Source organism: Passer montanus, unplaced genomic scaffold (genome assembly GCF_014805655.1).
Source record: "Passer montanus isolate IOZ18808 unplaced genomic scaffold, ASM1480565v1 scaffold38, whole genome shotgun sequence".
NCBI lineage: Eukaryota > Metazoa > Chordata > Aves > Passeriformes > Passeridae > Passer > Passer montanus.
Genome location: NW_024368596.1, coordinates 256,242 through 278,236, shown reverse-complemented (window position 1 = coordinate 278,236; position 21,995 = coordinate 256,242). Strand labels below are relative to the sequence as shown.

Below are 21,995 nucleotides of genomic sequence, written 5' to 3'. Positions count from 1 at the left end.
TAGTGAATTTTGCATTGTGAATCTCTGCTTTGATTCAGTAAAGGAATCAGTCTTGAGAGCGACTCTGGAGCCACTCAAGACGTTTGCTTTCTTCATCCCCTCAAAATCAGACTGGTGGAGTACCAGGGTTCTCAGCTCAAGTACATTTGGTTAATGTCTAAAGTACTGCCCTTTTCTTTCATCTGTGTTATCCCAAGTAGTACAAGTGCAGCTTGCTAATTTTTGTCAAGAGAAACAGATCTTCAAAACCCCGATTCTGTTTTTTCAACAGGAGAAACTCCATGCATTAAAAATTCCTCCAAGTGGATATGTTTCAAGATGTGGCCCTAACATACAATGAGTATTATAATTTTTCTGTGAAGCTACCTTCAAAAAGGTGTTGGAAATATTATTTCCACTTATGCTGGAAAGGCTGTGTACATCCCAAAGAAGCAATAGCCAGGAAGACAAAGCCTCTTGTTAGCTGGGTGCTGTTTGGAGTTTGTGGAAGGTGCATTCCTGTCAGACTGGAGGTGCTGCCAGAAGCTTCATTTCACTTGAGAAAGATGCCAGGGTTCTTAAGAGTGTGTGTGATGTGTGTAAATGTATTTAAAGGGGCTTATAGCAGAATCCTTTAGGATATACTGAATGTTTTACAGTTACTGGTCCTGAGATCAGTTTTCTCTCGGGATTGGTGTTTGGTTGAGGAAACACAGAATCATGTCATGGAAGACTTGCAGCATCACAGGTGTTTGCTATACCCTGTGTTGTGAAAGTATTTAACCAAACTGTGCACACTTTTGACATTCAAGTACACAGGCTGGGCACTTAGAAGTGCAGAACTACAGCAACAGGGCAGATAACTTGATTTTATTGTCAGGTTGTTTTTTATGGGTTGTTTGTTAGTTTTGCTGGATGGACAAGATGCCTGTTTAAAATCCATCCCATGAAGCAAAAATGTGCCTGGTATTACTGGGCACCAGAGATGACTTTTAGCCTCTTTATGCTGTGGTAACTTTTCTTTTTTGACATTTGAATATTATTCTTCTCTTTTTCCCCCTCTAACTATCTGAGTAGTATTTCACTTGAGTGCAAGAATGGCCCTTTTAGGGAGGAATGTGCTACTGTATCTTTTTTATTTTCTTATCTTTTTTCCCCTGCTTGCTCTTTGCATTTGAATCATCACAGTAAATTTTGCAGACCATTTTCAGTTAAAAGCATGTGCTCAAAGACTTGGCTGACCAAAGCTGCTCTGAGGACTAAAATGGACACAGTCAAGACCCATCCATTTCCTGGTAAGTGACAAATGAGTGATTTACCTCTCATGCCTATTTCTGCCATTGTCAGGTAGGTGGACACTATGAAATTGTAGCAGAAACAACAGTGCTGGGTGTTATCACAAGGCTTCTGCAGGCTTTTGATTTAGGGGTTTTGTAACATCATAAACAGGCCATGCCAGTGGCCGTTTCAGTTTAACTGCATCCTGTGGCATTGCTAGTAGCTTTTTATCTGATTTCAAAAAGTGAGGCCTCTCCCTTTGGAAAAATCTGAGTGGGTATTAAATAGGATTTCAAGGTACTGGGCCAGAAGCCTGTCTGGGGTAAGCAGCCACAGCTCCACTGATTTCTAATGGGTCTGTGTGGAGTTGCACCAGCTGAACATCTGGTCCCCAGTTCACACAAGCAAAGCCATTAACCCCTCCCTGTCAGACACAGTGAGCATTATGCATCTGAAAATCCAAATGCCTTGGGCTAGAGTGAATCTGAATTATTCTTCTGAAGCCATGTTTGCTTTGTGTTTCTGTTCATTATTTTGATTTTGTGGTGGGAGGCTCGTTTGTGCATCTTTATGCATCAGAGTCTACTGCCCTTTCAGAGAGAGCTTGCTCTGAAAGAGTTAATAATTTCAACCTGTTTTCAGCTGGAATGAAGAAACTGGTTCCTCTGTATCCCTGCTTTCTATTCTTTTGTTGGCCTACTTCCCTCTGCTTGCATTTTGCATTCCTAATGCCATGAATAAATCAGGACCCAAGGATTTAGAAGGTGGTACAGCTGTAACCACTCAGAAAATGGAATCTCTGAGGCTTGTACTGCAGCTCTAACAACTGCCAATATGGGTGCTCCTGAACTCTTCTAATAACATTTAACTGCTACCAAAATAAAATTCACTTTCCCTTTTTTTGATACAATCTTTGAGATTTTTGTGCCTCTACCCAGTGTCTCCTCACTTGGTTACCTTTGTCTTTTAGGCAAAGCTCAGTTGTGAGGCCTCTGGGGCAGGGTAATCACCTCCTGGCTGCTGGGACAAAATGGCTTATCACAAATCTGTGCACAGTGGACACAGGAGCAGGGAAAACTGGGATCTGACCTGGCAAAGGGTTCATTTTCTCCATAGAATCACAGCTCAGTGAAACTCCTGCCTGGCTGTTGTCCTAGATCTTCTGATAACTTGTCATTAATAATACACACTGGGCTGATTTGTAGCTCCATGGCTCCTGAGAGAGTGTGTGAGGGAGCTCTTTATGTGCTCTTTAGTCAGAGGATGCATCTAGTCTGGATGAAAAATGACAGAGATTGGTAAAAATCGTGCTCTGGATGATGAAAGAACAAAGTCTTCAAGTATTTTCTTCCAGGAAAGATGACTTATGTTGCACCAATGGGTTTCCCTCATTACAGCTCTGCTTTTTAAAATGGAAGCAACAATTATGTTCTGATGAAGATTGGATGCCACCAAACCTTGCTTTTGACCAAGAATGCCTTTTATGTCCTTAGCATTTGGTGGTGTGGTTTTGGGCATCAGGATTCCTGAGAGAACTGTAGGTAGCTGTTAGACCTGTCCAAGTAATTATAGTTGGCAAGGGAGGTGTTGAAGTACACAAATCACATCCTGCAAGGTGTGTGTACCTTGTGAGGATGCCTCTCTGCCTCTCAGCTTCCTGTCTTGTAGGAGTAAAAAGTCTGCATAACAGAGGGTAAGATTTTTTTTTTAATAAAGGCTTTAATCTCCAGGCTCGCTCTTGCACAAATGTAGAAACCAAAACAGTTGATCTTAAAAAAATACCAAAAAAACCCTGCAGGTACCTACACAGGCTCTAAATACCATTTTAACCTTGACAGTGTTTAGAAATCTGTGGGCTGAGGCGTGATCCCCTTCTGCAGTGGAATGAGTGAACATGCATCAGACAAGCTGTGGTACCTGCCAGGAACGTGACACAGGATGGGCTGTTCCAGCACAGCCTCACTCATGGGATATTTAAGTCACTGTAATGTGACTGAGCTCCTGAGCTTCAGGCACTGGGTTTAGGCTGCAAATTGCAACAGATACTTTGAAAAATTTTACTCTCTGCCCAAATCCTTTGGGCTCTTCCTTGCAAGAATTAAGGGATAAGCTTCTGCTGTGAACGTATATTTTATGTGCAGCTGTATCCCTGTGCAGCCTGACTTGCTCTGCTCCAGTCTGTGCTGCCAGTGTGATCTCTGCAGGAAGAGGCTGCTCTCTGCAGGTTTCCTGCCAGCCCTCTCTCATCTCTGGGCCTGTACCATCCCCATCATGGTTTGTTGTGCACGGATCACTAAGCAGTTTCCTTTCTCTTAGGGCACCTCTGCTCTGTGTCCAAGTGAATCTGCAGCATCTCCTGTGTGATTGCTTTCCTGCTCCTTTGAGTGCACGGCCCAGTAAATAAGGAGGGGGATGGAAAGCACATTGTAAATGTGTTGACAGCTTTTGAAGAACAAAACAGCCCCTGAAATCTGCCTTGTCTGCCTTACCCTCCTCTTCTGCATGCTTTTGCTTTCTTTTCTACCATTTTATCTTTTCTTCATCTCTTCTCCCAAATTATTTTACATTCTTTTGATACCCACTCTTTTCTTTTGGCACTTGCTGCTCTGAAAAGATTTCCTTCCTCCCTTATAATCTCTATTTCTCATTTGGGGGGATTGTTTCAAGGCCTGTGTGGGAACAAATGAAAAGGGGGATTAATTCTGTTTCTGAGTGCATGGCTTGCATCAGTTCTCTGCCCATTCTTCTCTCTCACCCCAGGTACCATGTGTTTAGAAAGTACCCTGCTGTTTTTCTAAATGCTTTCAGCAGGGTAGAATCTGCTCTGGGAAGGTTTTTGTGCTTATTGATGCTAGCAAAAGAGGTACAGTTATTTATTTTATATCAGTTATTTAAACAAAACAAGAAAAAAAAGCCCCCAGGATGTTAAAATATCCAGTCAACTAAATTATTTTCTTAGGGCCCAAATTCTAGTTTTGTTCCTTCTTGTTGAAGGGAGGCTCTTTGTGCTCTGCTCCCAACCTGCTGGCCTGTCTAATGTACTGGAATTGATGGGCAGGTCTGTCCCTTTGTGCAAGATTGTTCCTCTGGCTTCCCCTTCCCAGGCAGGAACAGCACAACCACTGAGATCAGTGATCCTGAATCAAAACAGAGCTGCAGCTGTTTGGGTGTGGGCAGCTGTGAGAGAGCACAGTGCTGTCTGATGCTTTAATGAGGAGCAGACTCAGGTGAGGGAGCCCTGTGTCTCAGGAAAACAGGGATTTGTAGGCTCTTGGGGAGAAACTGGAGTTCTTCAAGCCATAAGGGACCTTGTCCTGGCTCACAAGCCTCTCACTAGACTCTTCTTCAGCAGATGGATCCACAAGGACTGTGGGTGTATGGCTCCAGGAAAAGTGCTCTGCTTGGTGTCTGCCTGTATTCTCCTTTTAACAAGGATAAGTCTACATTCTGTTCCTGGCTAAAGCATCTTTCTCCAAAACACTTTAATTGGGATGAATGGATAAAGTTTTACTCTGAAAGGGAAAGAATGTACCAAAGTTTCCAAAGGATGGTAACAATACTTTCTCTTCTGTACCAGAGAGATGAACTTTCAGGAGATGTGATATTTCAGAGGAAGGAAGAGACACTGCACATTTTGGGAACCAATTCCCTGTGACAAGGACTATTTTAGAAGATAAAGTTAATTGGTGGGAACTTATGGGAAGAAAAATGTAGAAGTAATAGCCTTTAATTATATTGAACCCTGAAGTTTTATGTTGAAAATATGAAAGCCAGAATTTTAGGTAATGTTTTTTGTTTGGTTAGTAATACAAGAATAGTTAGTGTTATGGATATTCCAGCTTACAAGTGATTAATAATAATGGCTTTAATAATAATAAATATGGAGAATGTAATACAGAATTTAGGCTGAAAGAAAACACAGCCCTTATTTCTAGCTTTTAAAACTTTCAAACTAAAAATATTGTCTCTGTGTTTGTCTCTCTCTTTGTCAATTTTATGTTCAAGCCTTATAAAACCTGTCCCAATTTTTACCTATTGTATGATTGTACACTGTATTTAGCACTGTGCATATTGAGATATCCCTGTTGGGAGGGAGGACATTGTTAGTTTTCCTAACAAGGTACATATTTGCTGTTTCATAAACCAGAAAATGTCTGAAATGTTTCATTAAGGGAATACATAAAGTAAGTACCACTGTATCTTCTGGAAGCTCAGCTCTTGGAGCTCCTTGGGAGATTTTTTTGGCTTAAGTTCTCTTCAGAACTCAAAGTACACCAAATTTAGCCTCTCATCTCAGAAACCTTCCCATACACTTAAAAAAGTTGTAGTGCTTATGTGGAAGCTGCGATTATGACACATCCGAGCTGGTCTCCCTCCTTCCCCTTGAGTTCTGAATTCCTCCTCTCCTTGCCCTAATTTTATCCTTAAAACAGAAAGTATTGGAGGACTTGGGAAGATGTTCCCAGCCCTGGAAGCAGCTCTCCCAGCAGAGATTCTGGTTTGCCTCATAATTTAAACTAAACTGACACAAGAGATTTTTTTTCCTCTTCTGCATTTAAACAATCAATAATTTAGAATGCTTGTACAGGAAAGCACCTTGTTTTTGAGGTTCATGCTGTCTGTTCACATCTCTGTGCTGATGTCTGTCTTGTGTGCATGTGTAAATTGCCTTGATATGTTTATCCATGTTGTCATGTCCCTTGCAGCTGCTGGTGCTGACAGACACATGCTGCCATCGGGTTGGCTCGTGTCTCTCTGGAGAATGGTGTCTCTGGAGTTGCCTGGACAGCCCTTCCAGACTCTGCTGTTATTTCTCCCCTCACTCTCCTTATTTAACCCAAGATTTCTTATTTGTGTGTATGGACAAAAATAGCCCAGCAGAGTCTCTGCTCATTTTTGTCTTCTGATCCATATCTGGGATTTTTGGTCTAAGTACAGCTTTCCAGGAGGGATTTTATTGCATCAGTACAGCTGTTGTGGAAGCAGGAGCTATTGAAGAAGCTTTTAAGAGCAGAAGGTGTGGAGTGAATAAGTATTCTTGGGTTGGTACTCCCAGTATTCAGTGTTGCTCCTTTTGGAACCAACGATGAGGAGGTTGCTATTTAAAAATCTCCTTTCAGTGCAGTTGCAGGAGTTCTCTTGCCTCACTGTGCTCTGCTCCTGACTCCTGGTGCACCCATCTGGGATGAAGGAGAACTTCCTCAGGGTCAGCCACCCACCTGCTGCAGCTTCTAGCTGGTACCACCCCAAGGAGCTCACTGCTTCTTGAGGACTCTGTCAAGCATATTTTACACAAAATTAACTATGTTTTGAATGTTAAACCTTCTCCATGTTTAAATTGGTGACCTATAAAAGCTTTTGATCTGTTTGCATCCCCATGGAGTGGGATTAAAGTTTTTGCTCTGTAAGGTGCCCAACTGGCTGAAAGGTGTGGTGGGCTCCCCACCCTGCTGGGCACAGCCCTGGCCTGGGCACTGTCCCTCTGTGCTGCACCATCCTCTGCCCATTGTCCATAAACCCACAGGAAGCCCTGTGATGCTGCAGAGAGTTTGCCAGTTGTTATTTCCAGTGCTGCCTTGACCAGGAGTGATTTTTCAAGAATATGTTGGAGTTGTGAAGCTGTTCTATTCCTGGGTCTGAGTGAACCTGCGTTTTGGAATACACCTGAGATGGGGAATAAATGTATAGAAATGTTACAGCTGTTGTGGAAGCAGGAGCTATTGAAGAAGCTTTTAAGAGCAGAAGGTGTGGAGTGAATAAGTATTCTTGGGTTGGTACTCCCAGTATTCAGTGTTGCTCCTTTTGGAACCAACGATGAGGAGGTTGCTATTTAAAAATCTCCTTTCAGTGCAGTTGCAGGAGTTCTCTTGCCTCACTGTGCTCTGCTCCTGACTCCTGGTGCACCCATCTGGGATGAAGGAGAACTTCCTCAGGGTCAGCCACCCACCTGCTGCAGCTTCTAGCTGGTACCACCCCAAGGAGCTCACTGCTTCTTGAGGACTCTGTCAAGCATATTTTACACAAAATTAACTATGTTTTGAATGTTAAACCTTCTCCATGTTTAAATTGGTGACCTATAAAAGCTTTTGATCTGTTTGCATCCCCATGGAGTGGGATTAAAGTTTTTGCTCTGTAAGGTGCCCAAACTGGCTGAAAGGTGTGGTGGGCTCCCCACCCTGCTGGGCACAGCCCTGGCCTGGGCACTGTCCCTCGGTGCTGCATCCTCTGCCCATTGTCCATAAACCCACAGGAAGCCCTGTGATGCTGCAGAGAGTTTGCCAGTTGTTATTTCCAGTGCTGCCTTGACCAGGAGTGATTTTTCAAGAATATGTTGGAGTTGTGAAGCTGTTCTATTCCTGGGTCTGAGTGAACCTGCGTTTTGGAATACACCTGAGATGGGGAATAAATGTATAGAAATGTAAAATGTTTACAAACAGCACTGATATTTCAGGATAACATGACTTTGTGAGCAGAAAAATAATGTCTTTAGTCTGTCAACTCTGGGGAAAAATGGGCTAAGACTCATTAAAGACTGTTCTGACAAGGACCAGGAAGATTGTATTTTCTGACTTTTAATTTTCCCATGGAGAGGCTGAGACAGTCTAGTGCTTAAAACAGAGAGCTGGGATTACATTTGAATCCTCTTTCTCACCAAGTAATTTAATTCTGTTTCTTTTTGTGTTATATGAAAATAACATCAGTTGGTGGCTTGAGCAATTTGAAATTCTTGGGTGGAATGATCTGAAGAACTGTAAACTGTTATCTGTGGACCAAAATCCCAGCTCTGGGTCTGTTTGTGTCCTCATCCAAGCTAGCAGCTCAAATCCTCCTGTTTCTTGTGAGACGAGATACCCTGACATTTAAAAGATCTCCCCAGCCTAGAGAAATGCCTCCTTCCTTCACTTATTTTTCTTTTCTATGAAGAACGGGACGCACATCCGAAATTAAATGATAAATCCTATTTTTGCTCCTTTAATTTTAAAACGGGCTATTCTTAAATTGTAAAAATCTTGTGTCAGATACCCAAATTGCGCTTAAGGAAGCAGTCGAATGTGTCTGGCATTTTCCAGCACCCGCCTGGCCCTATCTAACCTAAAATGAGAGCCGCGCGTCCCGAGGGGCGGTGGGAGATGCCGGCGGGCAGCGTGTCTGAGCCCAGCAGCCCGTGCCAGGTCTCCGGAGGTCAGAGCACGGCTCTTTCAGCGTGTGCATCCCCCCTCCTCCCTCCCCTGTCCCCTCTCGGTGTGTATTTTGTCTCCTCCTCCCGTGCGTGCCCGTCTTTGCCTCCCCGCTGCTCTCCCTCCGCCGCCCGGGCTCTCGGGGCCGCCGCTTGCAGGGCTGGTCCTTGCTCCCCGCCGCCTTTTGCCGAGTCAAGGGGATCTCTCCGGAGCCGGGCGAGCTGCCGGCGATGTGATCGCATAGCAACACAGCAGCCGGGGCGGTGGAGGAGGAGAGGCAGCGGTGCTGAGGCTCAGCATGCATCCCTGTCACAGGGATCCTCTGCTGATTCACACAGCCCCGCTGCCCCCGCGCCTCGGACCCGGCCGGCTCGGAAGGTAGGCCATGGCAACGCTTGTTTCCCACTCCTGCCCGGGCTGCAAAAGGGGACGATGTGGAGGGATGGTTCAAGGTGGGAAATGCGCTCTTTGGGGGTGTGCGTGTCCCTCGGCAGCAGCGCTGCCCATGCATGTGCGGCTGAGGAAACTTGCGGAGAAGAAAGGAAGGAAGGGTGTCGGGGTGAGAGCCGGAGAGGCGGCCGAGAGCGTTTCCACGAGGGAGAGGCTGGGGAGCAGCCAGGGATGCGGGTCCGGGCAGCAGCCAGGGATGCGGGTCCGGGCAGCAGCCAGGGATGCGGGTCCGGGCAGCAGCCAGGGATGCGGGTCCGGGCAGCAGCCAGGGATGCGGGTCCGGGCAGCAGCCAGGGATGCGGGTCCGGGGAGCAGCCAGGGATGCGGGTCCGGGGAGCAGCCGCCTCCCGCACGCCGCTGTGATGCTCCGCTCATTGAAGGTTTATTTACCCGGGCTGCTCCGGGCAGGGAGCGTGGTGGCCTTCTAGCACCTTCCTGGGAGCATCAGGCAGCAGGGCAAGGCAGGCACCCAGATATTCCTCACGTAGCGAGCCAGGATCAGCCCACAGCCCCGGCTCTGCCCTTTCCATTCAGCACCTTACGCGGGCCAGCCTTGCTCCTTCGTGTGTCCGCCCTCCCCTCCCCCAGCTTCTCCCCAGCTCCTTCCACTCATCGTTCCTCCTCCTCCTCCCCTCCCAAGGGCTTCTATTGCCAGCACTGACCTTCCCCTGGATGAGCCCTGGCCGGCTGCAGGATGGCCTGCAGCAAGCACAGGACCTTTCCTGCTCCCAGGGCTCAGCCTCCCTCTCCCTGCCATGCAGCACAGCCTGGGCTGTGGTGTCTCAAGGTTTAGTGCCACAGATTATTACAGGTGCCCAGTCCAGCCTGGTTCCTTCAGCCTTCCCTCCAGCACAGCAGCACAGCCGTGGAGATCCACTGGTGGAAGTGCCAGCATTGTATTTGTGGGGTTTTAATGCTGAGGTTGCCCGTGTGCAGTGACAGGGGTGGGGAGCAGTTATTCCCATACCCTTAAATGCCACACTTTCTCTGGGAGAAAGCAGTGTTTGTTTGTATTTTGAGTTTTAGTGATGAAAAAAAAAAGTCTAGTCAGTTTTTTGTCAGTTTGTTTTCCCCGTGCCCTAATCCAAGGTCCCTCACACCTCTCCTGCTGCTGCTCACCTCTGTCCTGGATCTGGGAGAGTTCTTGTTTGGTTATTCCCATTAATGGCCTTTCCTGCCTGACCACGGTGCCCTTGTTGAGGAAGCTGTGTGAGGTCCCAGCCACCAGCTTCACCTGTGCTGGGGGGTTTCCTCTCTCCTGGCACTCACGTGTGGCTCTGGTGCCATCTCACACCCTCCCCTGCCAGCTCCTGTGCTGAAAGCTCTTTCTGTGCTGCTGTGGAGCTGTCCAGGCAGGTTTTTGGAGTCAGCAAGGATGTGGTGCCGCTCTGGAAAGGAACTGGACCACAGTCTCATTTAGCAGCTGTGTCCAGAAGTGTGGGAGCCTGGGGTGCAGGGAGGGGAGGTGCTGGAGGGTTGCTGTGATTGATGCTGTGCTCAGGTCCTCTCTGTCAGCTGAAGGAGCTGAGATGGGATGAGGATCATGTCTCTGGATTAATGCCTGAGTCAGATCAATGCTGCTCTCTAAAACTGGCTGGGCTGTAACTGTGAATGGGCTGCTCAGGTTGGAGTGGCTCTTTGCAAAACCAAACAAAGTGAGACAGGGAAGGGATTAAATGGATGGGTTCAAGCAAAGTCCTGAGTTCTGGAGACATATGGTGAATTTATGAATATAATCATGTTTTGAGAAATACATTCAAGGCTTCCACTTCAGCCTGGATGTCTGTGATAAAACCATAACAGAGGAATTATGAGTCTCGTGAAATAAGACACACTGACCAGAAAGAACTCAGTCTTCAAAAAACTCTCATTTTCATAGGTGTATGAAGATGAAACCAATCTTTTCAGAATTGAGCCAAAATTGCTCCATCCCATTTGCCTTTGCTGTTTCCCTTTGCATAAGAATAAGGTCACTCTGACACATCTCAAGTAGGGGAAAGGAAATGTGACTCCACGGGGCACACAGCCTGGTCATAAAATTCATGGCCTCAGAAGGCCAGGGAGCCTTGTGCTTTGGCAGGGAGTTTATTATAAAAACGACCTTGGGGGCAAGGCAGAGTATTCAGTTTAGAGAAGCAGGTGCCAGGTTTACAGTGAGAATGAGAAGCAAAGTGCCAAGGCAGCCAGAGTCAGCAGCATTGCCTTGGCCATCAGAACCGAGTGTGGGTGTGCTCTTCCCACTGCTGTTGATCAGTTACACAGCGTGGCAATTGGGTGATGTGCTTTTCACAATGCAGCAAAACTTGTTTGCTGCTTCCAGCAGCAGGGAAGGGAAGGTTCAGGTGCTTAGAGGAGAAAGGCAAAGGCAAGGCTTGAGGTTTTTACTGGTTTAAACTGGCAGGTTTCAGGGCTCCAGGAGCCACGTTTCTGAAGGAATGTCTTCAATTTTTATGCTCAGTGCAACCTTCTTTCAGTCATTAAGCAAGTGGTTTGCCCCCTATTCTGCTGTCCCTTTTGGGAGGTTGCTGCTTACTCTTCTCCTGCTCCTTCTGTCTGTCAGGTCCAGCAGGCAGCAGCTCCTCTGTGTCCAGCCCAGCAGGGCTGTGGGCTCACAGCTGGCTCCTCTGCCTGCTCCACTCATTATTTCAGTACTTTAAGCTGCTAAGAGATGGGAAGAGTTCCTAGGAAAAGTGAGCTTTAGAGGGAGCAACTTAAAACCCAGCTGGGAGTCTGAAACGACACGCAAAGGAAATTGAGGTTTTCAATCTTCCTTAAGAAAAATCCCCCAAGTTATTTTTGAGCAGAGAGAGGGGTAGTCAGTTTTGCATGACCGTGTTGTGGGCATACACCCACACTCACCTGGTGAGGTGGGGACATCACCATCACCACAGTTTCCTAGTGCAAAGCCAACTGGTGAAATTTTTCAGTTTGAGGTTGTGTGAGTGTGTATATTCTGTTGCTTAGGAAAATGGAGAGTGAGCGAGCCAGGGGAAAGGATGCTGCTTCCTTATTAAGATGTGTGGCACCTGTTTATCCATTGAATTAAAACAACATTTTGGTTATGAGCTCCAAGTCCAAGTGGCCATTTAAGAAAGGAGCTCATTAGATGTGAGAGTCCCCACTTCACCCACCCTCGGTGAATAACTCAGCTTCTGCTGCTTGCTCACTGCCAGGTACAGCCAAGGTTTTATGCTACTTCTCATGGACAGGTGCTTAGTTGAAGCACCCTTCATTTTAATTAATGAAGGGGAGCTGGTTCTTTGGTGGAAGTGCAGTGTGAAGCCCAGTGGCTGCTTTGGCCTCTGGGATTTTTAGCCCTCAGATGTTGGGGTTGGAAACGCTCCCACATGTGGAAGATTGCTGGCAGTCCCCTTCCAGGGTGCATGGGAGCACATAGCAGCCAGGAGAATGTTGGGATGATTTTTGTGGGAGTGTGTTTGGGTGTCTGTTCTGGGTTTGTAAAGAGGTGGAGATGAAGGGCCCGTGCTCTGAGAGGGAACTGTGTTGTTTTTTGTTGATCCCAGTGGGACAAAGGTTGCTTTTCTCTCACCAAACCTTGACCAGTGGGGTCTTGGGAATTAGGTCGTCTGGCCTGCGATCTCAGGCTTAAATTATTTACTTACAAGTGCAGAAAATAATTTTTTGCTGAAACAGGATGTGTTGTTAAGCTGTCTAGGGAGTCCTGCTGTCTGCCAGCCTGGGAATGCTGCCTTTGTTAGCATCTACATGGGAGCTGAACTCCGAAATATCCACAAGCCTCCCACCTTTCCCCTGAAAGGACACTGAACATGCTGAGCTGAAATGTTATTACTTCTCTGTACAGTAAGTTAAACAACAACAAAGTCATTAACATTTCCAGCAGCAGGGAACATGTTTGTATTTCCACTCTCCTCATGGGATAAAGGCTGAGCTGAGCTGCCTTGCCTCAAGATGTTCCCATATTTTTTTCCTTATAGGCCAAGATCTGAAGTGGAAAGTTTCAGGGAAGAATGTTTAGGAGGAAATTAGGAATTCAAAGCATAGACCATGTGAGTGAGAGACCTCTTGACCTGTATGCTGTGTTTGCTGCTGTTATGTGTGGTAGGGAGCTGGAAATTCAACATTACACTCTACTGCCTGTGACAGGTTTCTAATCTTGGGGGCTGGCTTCAGGCACTGGGTCAGCTGCAGTGTGAATTCCCTCAGTGTTTGGGTATGGGTTTCTATCAGGAGGGTTTTAAACAAATGCAGCAGAATTGGAGAATGTGCCCTGGTGGCAAGCTGTCGCCTTCCTTTTGGCTGGGGTGGAGAAGAGGTGCTGCAGGAGCTGGGACAGCCCCTCAGCCAGCAGGGATGCTCTGCAGCAAGTCTGGAAAGCAGAGAGAGCACAGAGGTCCCTGAGGGGTGCAGTGAGTTGTGTGACAGAGCTGAAACAGGACTGCTTGAGCCAAGGCTACTCCAGCTGCCTTTGTCAGACTGCCTGGAAAGAAGGGAGTGGGACAGGCTCTCCAGGGCTGAATTTGTAACAGCTCATGGAGGAAGAGAAAAAAAGGCAATTATTTTGGTTTTAATACCTTTAATGCCCAGGCATTCAACTGTTGAAAAGTAACATCCAGATTTTTGGCTCTCTCATTTTTCAACTGGAGGATCATCCAGGTCTCACCTCGGGAGTGGTTTGGGTGCTGAAGTGTTTGGAAGCTCTAGCACAGCACTGTGGAACATTCCTGCTCCATCTCTCAGGGTGCTCTGAGAGCAGAGGCAAGTGTTGGGTGCTTTGCTTGGGGGAGGATGCAAAACAGCACCAGGTAAGAAGGTTGTACCTGGTGCCTCTGAGGGCTGATGTGACACCTTTGTGCCTGCACAGACAGCTGAGGCACACCAGAGGAAGAGGTTTCCCTCCTTGCTGTCTCCACTGTGTGAGTGCAGTGCCCCAGTGCTCCATGGTGACTCTGCCACTGCTTCTTGCAGTGTCCACCTGTGGAAATTCTCACCTGCTTCTGCTCACCTGAGCCTTGATGTTTGTTCTGTGCCCAGGGGACCAAGCTCACTTTATATCTGTTTGAACAGCCTGACCATGTTGTTCCCTGAGTCCTCCAAAGGAGAATCTCAACTCTTTTCAATCAGAGGCTTGCAGTGGGCTGTGGGGATGATAGTTTTTGTTTGCATTTCAGTCTGGTTTGTACGGTGTTGAACCTTGGCTGTCGTGTGCTGAGTCTCCAGCACCAGCCTGAAGCAGAGTGCAGAGGGTGAATGGTGGTGTGGGAGAGGCAAAGTGGATCCCAGGTTTGGCTCTTGACAGACATAGGCATCAGGCAAGAGGAATTCAGCCAGGAAGCATCCACAAAATCTCTGCTCCACATGCTGCAGTGCCCAGCCCCAGAGCTGTATGGAAGCACTGAAGTAGGAGTGCCAGAACTGGAGCTGTTTTGTGTGCCTCAGCAGAGAAGCAGAGCAGATCCAAGAGCATTTCTCCTTGCTTGGTTCCAGTAATAGCAGGGAATTTGGCAAGGGGTCACATGGAGCTGTTGGCTTGCCTGCAGACGTGCCTCTCAGTCTGGTTGTCTCTCTCTCCCCAAATGTGCTCCTTTGTGCTGCTGAGCAGCTCAGGCAGTTCCACACTACCTGGGTTCTCTGCCCCTGGGTTTTGTCTTTGCTGTTGCAGAGTGGCAAAGGGCAGCTGAGCCCCTGCCCTCCACCCTGCTCTAGTGCTCCTGGCAGCAAGGGGCTGCACAGGACATGACCGGGTAGTGCCCTCTGCTTGGCACTCAGCTTGTTCTGACTGCTGCCTTGGGCAGGCTTTAGTTCCCTGTGCCATCTGTGTCCTGATGGGCTTGGCCATCCCTGGAGGAGTTCAAGGAGCCAGCCCTCAGGAGGGCAGCAATGGCTGTCCTTGTTTCCACGATGCTGGCAGGGAGCGTGGGCACCTGCAGGACCAGGGCTGCCCACCCCATCTCAGAGCTGCACCTGCCCCGTGCATGCACGTCTGGCACTCAGCAAAGTGCAGTCAGAGCACTGTGAGCTGCCCACCACTGCTCCTGTTCTCTGTGCTGCTGGCAGGAGCTGGGGCCAGGCAGTGCTGGGAGGACGAAGAGCAGAGAGCCCCTGGGTGTGCTGTTGGAGGGCTGGCTGAACTCCTCTGGCCAGCACACATCCCTGCAGCTTCACTGCACTGTGCCACAGAAAAACCCAGGCCTCGGGATGGCAACTCCAGGGAGACATCACAGAACCCCTCTGCAAAAGCCATGGGTTTCCCAGTCCTGGGGAAGAGCTCACTGGCATTCTTCTGTTGGGGGCTTTGAGGAAAAATAACTTTTCACACCCTGAGAATTGTATCTTGGCTACATTGCGTGTCATGCAGAGGTAATTTAGAGGAACAGAGCCCAAATGGCACAAGCACTGGAGGGAGAGGAGGTGCTGTTACCTTCTGCCAGAAATCTTCTGTACCCTTGGGGCTGGGTGTGGTGAATTTGCACCGAGAGGCTGGAGGGCTTTGAAGACCCTGGAATTTATAATGATTAGTGTGGGTCTCATAATCCCCTCATAATCCCCTGGCTGCATGGGGAGAGGAGCAGGGATGCACAGCCTGCAGCGTTCATTGGTGCTAATGGGCAGGAGAGGAGAGGACGAGACCTTGGACTGTCAGCCTGCTGGAGAGCTCAGCACAGGCTGTTCTGCTGGAAAGGGAGCGAATTATGGCTGTAAAAATCACTAAGAGATTAAAAAAAATCACAGGATAATCTCTTAATGTGTGTAATTGAGGGCAGAGAGGCAGTGAGGGCTGTGAGGGTGCCAGAGCTGGGCAGTGTGCGCGGGGCCGGGGGGCTCTCCTCAGCTGTCACTGCAGGATGTGCTGCCTCTCCTGCTCCTGCTCCTGCTCCTGCTCCTGCCCTGCCAGGAGGGCTCCCCCAGCTGTCACTGCAGGATGTGCTGCCTCTCCTGCTCCTGCTCCTGCTCCTGCTCCTGCTCCTGCTCCTGCTCCTGCTCCTGCTCCTGCCCTGCCAGGAGGGCTCCCCCAGCTGTCCAGCTGAGCTGGGTGTGAAGGAGCCAGCAGCCTTCTTCCATCAGCATCACTCAAAGCAGCCTCATCTCCAGGCAGATGTGAGCTCTGTCTGCTGGAGAAGGTGATTTTTACCTTCTCAAAGTAAGATAGCAGTCACCAAGTTTTCTCTGAGCTTTATTTCTCGTGGCTTTCCATAAAGCTGAGATGGTGCTGGCAATGAAATGAATCCCTTTTTTAGCTCATTTAGAGTCCAAACAACAAAACCCAGCAGCACTGTGACCAGGGGTTGCATTTCTGATCTATAGAATAGTCAAGGGGCCACTGCTAACTGGCTTTACAGGTCATGCAGTTCAAAAATGGGGATAATGAAGGGAATTTTATAGCTCATAATGAGCAAAAACTCATAAAAAGCTAGCTCACAGTATGAGATACATGAAGCTGGGGCTCTAGGCAATTTGCCTTCTGAATATAAAAGGAAAAAATATGTTTGAAAATGTTGTCTGTTACAGGGATATGTCTGTTCTGTCTAAACATAAGTTGTTCTGGATTAAAAGCCATACTGTACCACCTGCTAGGAAGAAAGTGAATGTTATCTCAATCAAACTATAACAATGGCCATGACAGTGAGATCTTCTCTCCCTTTCTTTAAACCATGGGCATCTTGTACAGCCCAAGAAACCCAACTCTTTCTAGAAGTGCAGTGTAGTCTGTGGGACTCACTAACAGCAAATTGCATAACCAGGTGGAAGAAAAGAGTTGGATGCTTAGATGAAACAAGACTGCAACACTAGCAGAAGCACATTAAATTAAAAGATGTTTCGTTTTAGTCTGCCATGCGCTGCCGGCAGCTGGGAGGGGGGTCAGCTCCGTGAGGAGGTGCAAGCTGACCCGGGGACTCTAACACTGCCTTTCAGGTGCTCCATGCCCGTGAGCAGCAGCGCTGATGCAGCCCCTGGTGATGCAGGAATGGCTCCATGTCCTCCCTCCCTGTGCTGAGTGGCGCCCGCCGGCCCCGGCTGCCCGCCCGCTCTCCCAGGTAAGAGCTGCCTCGGGGAGCCTCCTCCGGCTCCTTGGTGCAGAGCTGGCAGCTTTCTGTGGGGCAGACAGGCCCTCTGTGCCTGCGGGAGGGAGGGCTGCCAGCTCCTGCCCCCATGGCTCAAGGAGAGCGTGTGCTCTGCTCCGGCACTCCTGCTGCACAGCGTTCCCCAGAGCAGGGGAGAGAGCACCTGCAGGGCTGGACCCCGAGCCTCTCCCACAGTGAAGAACCAGAGGTTAACTGCTCTTATGTATTTGGTTGGGCTTTTTTTTTTTTCCTGGAAACTTGGAAGAATGTCAGCTTTTGGTGAAAACGTAGGTTTTCTACTCTTCCTGGTTGCAGAGAAGAGCTGGGAAATAAACCCCTGGTGGATGCTGTAAGGCAGAGGAGGAATCTGACCTCTCACTAATCTAATTATCTTGAGGCACAGACCTTGGTGTCCCTCCTCCTTCCCCCAGGGTCTCGGAGCCCCAGGCCAGGCTCCTCACCAGAGGGGCAGGAAGGTCTCTGGGGATCCCTGGGCGAATGGCAGAGCAGACTGAAGAACAGAAAGGTGCTGGCAACTGTCTGCAAAGCTGCCTGTGCTCTGCACTGAGCTGGCATGAGGTGGTTGAGCACCCCTGGAGTGGGCTGTGCCAGGCTCTGGATCCCTGTTTGCCTGTAGCTCTTGGTCCCAGGGTACCTCTCACCTGTCTGGACAGTGCCAAAGGTTCCCTTGGGCACTGGCAGTGTTCTTGCCAGGACAAACCAGGTCCCAGCTCTGCCTTTTCCTTTTTTGTCATGCTTCAAGAGAAGCAAGGGCTGAGCCTGGGGTTTCTCCCTACTGTGGCTGACCACCAGCCTGGGCCTGTTTGCCTCGGGGGCTGGGATCTGCAGGGGGAAGGCAGAGCTGTCTCTGGAGAGGCTCCAGCCTGCAGGAATGAGGCAGGGGCAGGCTCTTGGTGTCGGGGTTCCTTGGCCCCAGGGTGGCTGGTGCCATGCTGTGTGGACCAGTGCACAGTGGTTATAAACAGCCTGGCAAATGAAGCGAGGAGGGAGAGGGACAGAACAGGATGAGCAGGGAAAAGCCTTCCTGACCTGCCTGAGCAGCCCAAGCCTCTGTGAGGGGATCAGAGCTCTGTGGGATTTGCTGGGAGAGAGGAGGGGAGCAGGAGCAGGGTTAATGACAGCTCCCCGTTAGAAGGGGCTGCTGTTGGCACCTGGGGAACAGCCTCCCTGTCCTGTCCTTGCTGGTCCTGAAAGCTCTGGGCAGGCTGCACAGCCCGTCCTTAGCTGTGCCTCCCTGAAGCCCCCTCCTCCAGTCTGGGAGCTGCCCTCCCATCTGTTGGACCCGAGGGTGCTGGGGAGAGGAGCTGGCTGTGCTGGTCGCAGAGGGAGGGCCAGCACCCATCAGATGTGCAGGCAGAGAAGAGAGGGAGAGATACTGGGAGCTTTTCTTTCCCTCCCTGTAGGTGGAAGAGAGCATGATAAAAATTCTGGGCGTCAGGACTGTGGGGGACACAAGAAGCCAGCCCAGAGCTTTTTGGCAAAAAGAAACTATTTGCACTTGGTCCAAGCTGGCATGAACATCTGCTGGTACCCAACACCGTGCTGGGGCACAACAAGGGCATCTTTGACTTTTTTTGGGATTAGATCTCAAGAACCCATTTACCTCCTGGGTCACTGAGCCTTGATGGGATGATTTCCTGGCTAAATCCCTTTCCTGGCAAGCACCCCTGTGTGCTCCAGCATGGGGGCCAAGTCTCTGCTGGTCATGGCAGAGCATCCCCTGCCCTGGCCTCGCAGGGACGGCTCTTCAGCTGCTGTGCCAGCGCTGCTGTCCCACCTGGGGCTGCCCTGCGGCGGGCACATCCCTGCCCTCCGGTGCTGGGAGGGCAGCCGCGGGGTTAGGGCGGCTCGGAGGCTGCTGGAATGCCGCCGGACAAAGCTGGGATTGAGGCTGGCCGTGTGGCCGCCGCCCCCCGCGCATTCCTGGGGGGTCAGTGCCCGCTGGCACGGCGGCAGCGATGCCGCTCCTCGGGCCGAGCCGGGCTGAGCGCGGCCAGCGGCGCTTGCCACAGCAGCGTGAGTCCCAAAATAACCCTGCTGCAGGGGAGGGGGGTGAGGGTCCGGGCTGCCGCTGCCGGGCTCTGGGGAAGGGATGCTGAGGGGTGCTCGGAGGGAAAGCGCTGATTTCTGCCCCTGCTCGCCTGCAGGGGTTTCGCACTGGGGAAGCTGGTGTTCGGCACCTGCTCTCTGCTTGGTCACTGCTACCAGATTATCTGCGAGCCTTGGGAGCTGCAGGCGTGGTGGGCTTTTAATTTACGGAGTAAGGCTGGGTTGTCTGCAGAGCTGTGCTGCAGGTGCCCCCAGGCAGAGCTGATCCCTTCCTTTGGTGTCCCCTGGGACAGAGGGGAGGGCTGGAGCGTTCCCTGGGACTGACCTACTTCAGTGCCACGAGCACCCGCACATGCAGAGCACTGGTTTTAATGTGTGCAAGCAGCAGTTTGAGCTTCAGTGGATCATTAGCTGTGGCCCCAAGAATGCTGTGAACTCTGTGGGTGATAGTTTTCTCTGTTTTCTTGGTGTTTCTGGAGTGGCAGGATGGGGAGGCAGAGAACAGCCTGTTGGATGTTTTTAGATGAATCAAACTTAGCACCAGTCTTGGCGATCGTTTGATTTTTCTCTGAGAACTGGTGTGGAGGGGGTATTTTTAGCTGTGCAGCCAAATTCCTTGTCTGGTTGTTTTCTCCTGCCTGTTGTTTCCCTGGCTTGGCTGCATCCCTTCTCCAGACACCTCCACGAGCCCTTGGACAGCACAAGTGACAAGTATGTGCACATTCCCCTTGAAAGAGCTGCTGCTTTTCCCCCAAGGCAGCTGCCCTTATCTGGCCTGTTGTACGCTGCTTAGAAAGTACTAACACATTTAATTATGGTTGATTAAGCACCTGGGGATAATTACCTCTCTAATATCAAAGCAGCATTCGATCGAAATGCTGCCATTTCTCCAACACAGCTCATTGATGTCTCACTTATGGGAAAGTGTCCATGTGTTTTGCTCAACAAACTGTGTTTTTTGGAGAGAAAATCCCCTCTCACTCACTGAGTCCTGCGTGAGGGGCTTTTGATCCTGTGTGTTGCTGTCACCAGCACATGCAGCAGAGTGTGTTGTGATACAGTGCTGAAGGCTCAGGAGAGGATTCCAGCAAGGATTTGCTGTCCAGGGATCAGAACCCAGTTTTTCCAGCTGGATGTGCTTCCCTTGCCTGGCTGGGTTGGGATTTGCTGTCTTCTCTCCGTGGCCTTTTGCAGCACCCTTCCCACGGCTGTTCATTCTGGAGAGCTGCGGAGGAGAAGCAGCATCTGTGGAGGAGAAGTGGCTTCTCAGATTTGCCATGCAGGCAGGGAATATCCTGGAGCCTCTGTAGAGGAGCAGGTGGCAAGTGCCAGCATTGGGGATGGCATAAAGGATGTTGGCAGATCCCCTTGGTCCCTAGGAACAGCAGGATCAGCCTCCTCTCGAAGCACAGCAGCTCTGTATAACACGGGAAAAATCATCATTAGCCCTGCAGGCACTGTGACACACAGGGACCAGCGCTGGCTTAACAGCTCTCAGCAAGATAAGCTCATTGCTGGGTGGCTGAGGAGAAAGGAGATGTGCAGCAAACCCTCCCTTCAACCTTTGCTCTGGGTGCTGCTGGAGCTGGCACTGCAGCCTTCTTGCAGAGACAGCCAGGAGTTTCCTGGGAGCTGCTAACAAACCACTTAAGGAACAGAGCAGCCTCGCTGAGAGTCAAAAAACCAGTCAGGGTTAGGGCAGAGCTGGGTGGGTGTCTCCAGGCAGGACCCCAAAGCACCAGGCAGCACTCTCTGGATGCAGTGTGGTTCTGTTTCTGCCCAGGTTGAAGCCTCACAGGATGGTGCAGGACCTTCGAGTGTAACCCCCCGGGCTCCAAGCAGTGCTGCCGGGCCCCAGGCCCCTCTGGAGATGAATCTTTGCTGGAACGAGATAAAAAAAAAATCCCACAGCCTTCGGTAAGAGTCCTGCCTGCAGCAGCTCCAGGCTGGCCTGGCCCTCCAGCCTTGCCTGCTGCTTGTGATTGTCAGGAGGTTTTTGAACTTTTTTGCTTGATGAGCCACATGAATTCACAGTGACCTTGGCTCAGCTCCCCCTCTGGTACACAGATGTCCTTTTGCTGGAAAGCATCTCCTCCATTTCTACCCATCCCAACCTCTCCTCCCTCCCCTCCTTCCCTCCTGCTTTCTGCTGCTCTCTCTATCCTCTGCCACCTCTGCAGCTGTCTCTTTTTGCCCCATGGCTTTGCCTGCACCTCCTCTGTGCCCGTCCCTTCACGGGGAGCCATCCCCACTGTGTGAGGGGAACATGCCTTCCAGACCGTCAGAGTCTGCAGCTCCACAGCCAGCATGACAGAGAGCTTAACTGGGGCGTGTTAATTGTCTCCTGCCTTAATCCAAGGCTCCTGGAAGCTGCCCAGACATGTAAATGCCATTCCAAGCCCCCCTTGCTAGCCAGAGCAGTTCTGACCCACAGGCAAGCACAGAATGACTGTCCTCCACTCTGGGCTCCAGGGTGAGGGATGGCTTCACTTTCTTGTCCCCAGTGCCCCCGTGCCTCACCCCACCTGGCAGTGTAGGCTCTCTGCTGGCTGGGGCTGTGCACAGCCCGTGCTGAGCTGTGCTGCCATCCCTGGGGGGGTCCTGGGGCTCAGCCCCCAGCCGTGGTGCTGTGCTTCCCCTGCTCTGGGAACCTGCTCCTCTCCTGTCTGTCTGTCTGTCTGTTGTCTCACTGTCCTTGCTCTCCTGCCAGGGCTCGGCTGGAGGCCTTCTCTGACCACAGTGGGAAGCTGCAGGTGCCTCTGCAGGAGATCATTGACTGGCTGGGGCAGAAGGATGAGGAGCTGTCGGCCCAGCTGCCCCTGCGGGGCGACGTGCTGCTGGTGCAGCAGGAGAAGGAGACACACGCGGTGCGTTCCTGCTGCTGCCCTGCTCCTGCTCCCGGGCTCTGCGTGGGCAGCCCTGCCTCCTGCCACTGCCCTGCACAGCCAGTCCCTCAGGGTCTCCATCTCTGCTCTGAGAAAAGGCAGAGCCTGTCTGG

The 21,995-nt window shown here is 50.2% G+C and overlaps 1 protein-coding gene across 2 annotated transcripts in view; it reads left to right on the top strand.

Moving 5' to 3' along the window:
- The first annotated feature begins 8,400 nt into the window (after positions 1-8,400).
- DRP2 (dystrophin related protein 2) overlaps positions 8,401-21,995 on the top strand; it is a 28,518-nt gene continuing 14,923 nt past the window's right edge. For both annotated transcript variants that reach the window (XM_039717596.1, XM_039717597.1), the window contains exons 1-4: positions 8,401-8,813; positions 16,779-16,900; positions 20,781-20,914; positions 21,708-21,864. In XM_039717596.1, coding sequence (XP_039573530.1) covers positions 16,808-16,900; positions 20,781-20,914; positions 21,708-21,864 — 384 coding nt within the window. In that variant the 5' untranslated portion in view covers positions 8,401-8,813; positions 16,779-16,807. The remainder of the gene's footprint in view (positions 8,814-16,778; positions 16,901-20,780; positions 20,915-21,707; positions 21,865-21,995) is intronic.